This window comes from Priapulus caudatus, unplaced genomic scaffold (assembly GCF_000485595.1).
Source record: "Priapulus caudatus unplaced genomic scaffold, Priapulus_caudatus-5.0.1 Scaffold526, whole genome shotgun sequence".
Lineage (NCBI taxonomy): Eukaryota > Metazoa > Priapulida > Priapulimorpha > Priapulimorphida > Priapulidae > Priapulus > Priapulus caudatus.
This window is the reverse complement of record NW_014577587.1, coordinates 39,155-43,806: the sequence shown is the minus strand read 5'-3', so window position 1 is coordinate 43,806 and position 4,652 is coordinate 39,155. Positions and strand designations below refer to the sequence as shown.

The following is a 4,652-nucleotide window of genomic DNA, read 5'->3' as shown; positions in this document are numbered from 1 at the left end:
ATTAAACGCGACAAAGTCAACAAAGCACGTGCTGAGAGGAGCATTCCGGAACCTCTCCATAGCCGTGCATCGACTGCTGTGCGCGCCCAGCTGCGCGAGCTCGTGGAGCGTCTCATCGCGCCCCGTGCGATCCGCTACAGATGGCGAAAGCATTCATCTTCACCAGGCTTTCCAATCTTCCTGGAGCGGCTTCGTATAGTTTTCCGTCCGATTGATCGTCCAGTCTACTTAGGGTGGCCTTGGTAGTTTTGCTTCGAGGGTGGCTCGGTCTTTAACGCTCGAGGTGGGTGTGGGACAGGGTTATTCTGATGAGGTGGCTGCATTGTTTTCTGCCCAGAGTTTGTGAGGTTACTGAAGCTTGACCGAGGCCATGGCGCGTGCTGTTTATGGTTGTACCGATCTTGCAGTGGAACATGTCTCATGTCTTGACCCACTGCCGCCTCAAATAAATCAAATGTAGTAACGATAATCGCGCTAATAAGCCTGGTGGCAACTTCCAATTCACGATTAGCGCGACAGCCTCATCTGTTGCCGGACATGTGCCAAGTTATAATTTACACGTGACAGATTTTCACATCTTATATAAAATTTGTATAAGAATGTTGTTTTGTGTGTTTAACGTTAAAGTGTGAGGTTTGCAGGTCTTTGGCATGAAAAGCTCATTGAGCCTTTTTCCCCCCCCACTTTAGTCGTAAGCGGAAGTTACTCACTCGTGAATGAACTGCCAGCTGCCATGCATCTGGAATGGTAGGTTTTCTGGCAGAAGAGACTCGCGTGTTAAAATCCACAACAGCAGTATCGCTTTGGGTGTTCATAATTAAAGGATGGTCATAATTTTAGGCAGTCTGCTTGATTCGAGCTATGATAGTTACAGAGTTGATACTGATGTCGTTCTCTTACGATACCCTTTACTTCATTAACATTACACCCTTTACATCTCACTGTTCAGATTTCCCAATCATTAATGGGTTTTCGTCCAGTTATTTCCCAGCTGCGCGAATTTCTAGCCGTACGCGAGTTGTATGATTTATTAAATTTTATGACGTGTAATTGAATTCCAAATCGGTACTACTGCTTCCGGCAGCGCTCCACCATCCGTTCTGCTTAATGACATGCCTTCTGAAATCATAAAAGCGGAACGCCCGGCGGAGACCCTGCTGAAGTGATCTGGAACCACCCTTTCCCGCGCTTCACTCCCCCATTCCGTCCACATGCCATTCTGAACTTCCCTGCGCGAGAGAACCACCGCGCACGATTTTCGCAACACTGACGTCCACTACGCCTTGCAGGTCCGAAGCAAGATTCACACGAAGAACGTATCTTACCTGCTCGGTCATCCTCAAAGGGCCTGATCTTCAGGAAGGGAACGTTCTCGCCGAAGGCATCTCTGGCAGTTCCTGCATAGATTGCGACCGTCGACGTCTCGAGGTGAGCGAAGACGTCCCCGACGCTCACGGCCCGAGTCGCAGGCGTGTCGGCAGATGCGTCCGGGACGAGCTACATTACATTACGTTGCATGTTGATACACATTGGCTGTTACGCAGAAACGGTGAATACCGCATTTCGCGAGAGCATTGTGGTGTCAATGGAATTGCATCACGCGACAATACATAGGATAGCAGTTTGGTGTTATATAGGAACCAAATAATATATTATATAATATATATATATATACATACATTATGATATATAATATAAAATTTTTTTTTTAAACAAAGAAGTCAGAACAAACACACAGCATTGAGTCATTGTTAATGCTGGTCGTGGTGGACAGAGAGCGTACCGCCGCGAGTAAGATTGTTAACGCCGTCGCTCTCCCGCGGCTTCCCGCAGCGAAGATCACCGCATCTGTCGGAGGCATGTGCGCCAAGCTGATCACGCAGGAGTTCACGCAGACAGCTCTACCTTAACTACGAGCGCTATCCGAGCACCGACGCCCCGCGCCAGTACCAGTTCACGTGGGGAGAACGTGCGCGAACACGAGATCTCCTCAGAGAACAGATACTCAACCTTTGTGCTGCGAGCGGGCGAGTACGTACGATTTGGGACGCGCTCACTTGTCTCGCTCCTGTGAACAGAAAAAAAGCCGCTTTTAAAAAGTGAGAGAAAAAAAGCAATTAGACGTGAATATGAGAAAAGAGAGGGCCAAGCGGGAATGCATTATACCCGACGTTTTATTAAAGCCGCTGTTTACTGTATTAAAAACAAACGGGTTGCATATTTTCCATTATATCGCCATTCTCGATTTCAGCGTGTATGCGAGACTGGCTGCTGGACTCCAGAGCAGTGGACATCTCAGCTACGCAGACATTCAGCAGTTGCAGCAAGAGGGCGCCGCGTGGAAATCAGTGATCGACAACAGAATCCAACTCGGGAGTTCAAGGCTGTGACAATGTGATAAATACCAACACTGTATATAGCTGAGGCTGCTGTTGCTTAACGCAGTCACCACGCTGCCACTACTATTTTTGTATTCTGCCTTTCTTAATGTTATATAAGTTATATAACATTTTTTAAATATATTTCTCTTCGGTCAATACAATGAAGATTATTGTATTGCACTGCAAGAGAAATTATATACTGTATAACATCATGCATTTGGGAACATGTTACTCTTTCGTAGGCACAATGCAATGCAATGTGTATTTAGTAAGTCTCTGTATTTCTTAAACTGTAAATGTAGTTGAAAATTATATGTCTGTAATGTAAATGATAATTCAGTGTATTGCGTAATTTACCAACGCTTTAATACGTTTTTACTCAAATAAATTTATTCACGTGAACCGTAACAAACATTGCAGTGAATTTTATAACCGCATTAAACGAAACATGCGCACTTACACGGATTGTCGTGGAAAACGATTATCACACAAGCTGCTCTACGCAAAACAGAGTGCATCATGTTGCGCGCATTTGTGTGTCGTAGCAACTGCTTATGAGACAGAAATCTAATCGGTGAACATCCTCTGTCAGTCTCTTCATGTTGACTTCACGTACATTTATTCGATCAGGAGTACATGATATATAGATCATAGCATAAGAGTATGAGATATAGAATCTCTATATCATGTAATCCTGATTCTATTACAAGCAGGAAGTTAAGCAACACTAACATATGCTTGCTCCTCACTACATCCACTGCGAGAAGTGAATCACTACATTTGAATAATAAATATGAGCTTTATGCTTTCTAGTAAATCGGAAAGCAGCTCGCATTTCTATTTTATTAACTTTCACATCTAATTGTTTATTAAACTGTCATAGTACAATAAATTACATCTTCTGGACGGATACCTAACATAATATCAAGAGCTAACAATGTCTCTTGTTATTAATCTTGTTATTACACTCTAATAAAACTGTTATTAGCTCTTGATAATATATAAAGATGATTTAATATCTATACTATGTCACGGTTGTCACCCCTGATATTAGTAGGCAACGTAACTTTACACAGTTCATCACAAATTAAAACTAGCAGACTTCATGAACGAATAGGAATGCACAACGATGCGTGAGTAATAATGTACGGTGATAATGTGACTGAACCCAGCATTTCTCTCGCAGCTGTTGGGGTAAAAAGGGCTACAGTGATCAGCAATTGGAAAATCCTGATCGCTCTGTGAGTCTCGACTAGGGCTCCAGTTAACCAGGCTGTCAAATCAACAACTGGAGTTAACCAAACCATCAAGTTGCCAACACATGCAGCAGGAGAAGCGACTGTAGGATAGAGTAGGAGCGCTACTTATAATTCCAGTGTACTCATCTTCACACAACTGACGTTGACTTGCCAGCATACATATTATTACATGGTTGACATATAGCTTTGCCAGTCTTGCCAGCATACATATTATGACATGGTTGACATAGCTTTGCCAGGCTTGCCAGCATTGTCGATGATGTGCTTGTTGTAGCGTTGCAGCTGTTCAAGAACGCTGTGCTTCACCACCGAGTAATCCGTCTCCCTCATCTTGTTCCCGATAAACTCCTGCGTGAGAGAAAGAGAGAGATGAGAGAGACATCTAGCTAGTCACACAGATATCATGCAACTCCCCCTCGCCACAGCAAGAACACTTGCTCGCGCTCAGGAGTGCTAGCTGCTCCTGGTTGCTGTCATATAGGGACGGTAAAAGATGATGGTTGGTGATGATGGTGGGGATGCTAGTTAACATGTAACGGGTTGCTAGTAAGGTTTATATCAGTGGTTTCTGGTGAGAACAGTAGTGGTTAGTTAAGGTTAGTGGTTGTTGGTGAGTGGCGGTCTGGGTTAGCGATGAACTAGGTTAAAATAAAGTTAGTTTCACCACAGTTAGTCTGTCTTCAAAGAGATTAAGAAAATAGAACGTTGGCATTGATGTCGAGCCTATGTGACATTCGTTGCTAACTGGGATTATACCTTCATTACGTAGTTGTTTTGCTCGTAATGCTGCCACTTCTTTTCGAGATTCTGCAGCTGCAGGTAAGTTTCGTTGTCCTCCAGTTGTGTACGCCGCTGCACATACGCCTGCGAAAGCTGGTTCACCTACGATGGGCATCATGACATTATTATTGATACATTATCATATCGGCACAAAGTAATAAAAGACGATGTGTGTGGTTTGACACAATGTTGAGACTTTGCAAAAATAATACAAAATTTTTTTATTAAAAAA

The 4,652-nt window shown here is 43.6% G+C and overlaps 1 protein-coding gene across 1 annotated transcript in view; it reads right to left on the bottom strand.

The window, feature by feature from the left end:
- LOC106811295 (intraflagellar transport protein 74 homolog) overlaps nt 1–4,652 on the bottom strand; it is a 14,684-nt gene that overhangs the window by 5,300 nt on the left and 4,732 nt on the right. The window contains exons 7-10 of the mRNA XM_014814866.1: nt 4,397–4,522; nt 3,858–3,988; nt 1,906–2,068; nt 1,326–1,497 (exon numbers count right to left, since the gene is read on the bottom strand). Of these exons, the coding sequence (XP_014670352.1) occupies nt 1,326–1,497; nt 1,906–2,068; nt 3,858–3,988; nt 4,397–4,522 (592 nt within the window). The remainder of the gene's footprint in view (nt 1–1,325; nt 1,498–1,905; nt 2,069–3,857; nt 3,989–4,396; nt 4,523–4,652) is intronic.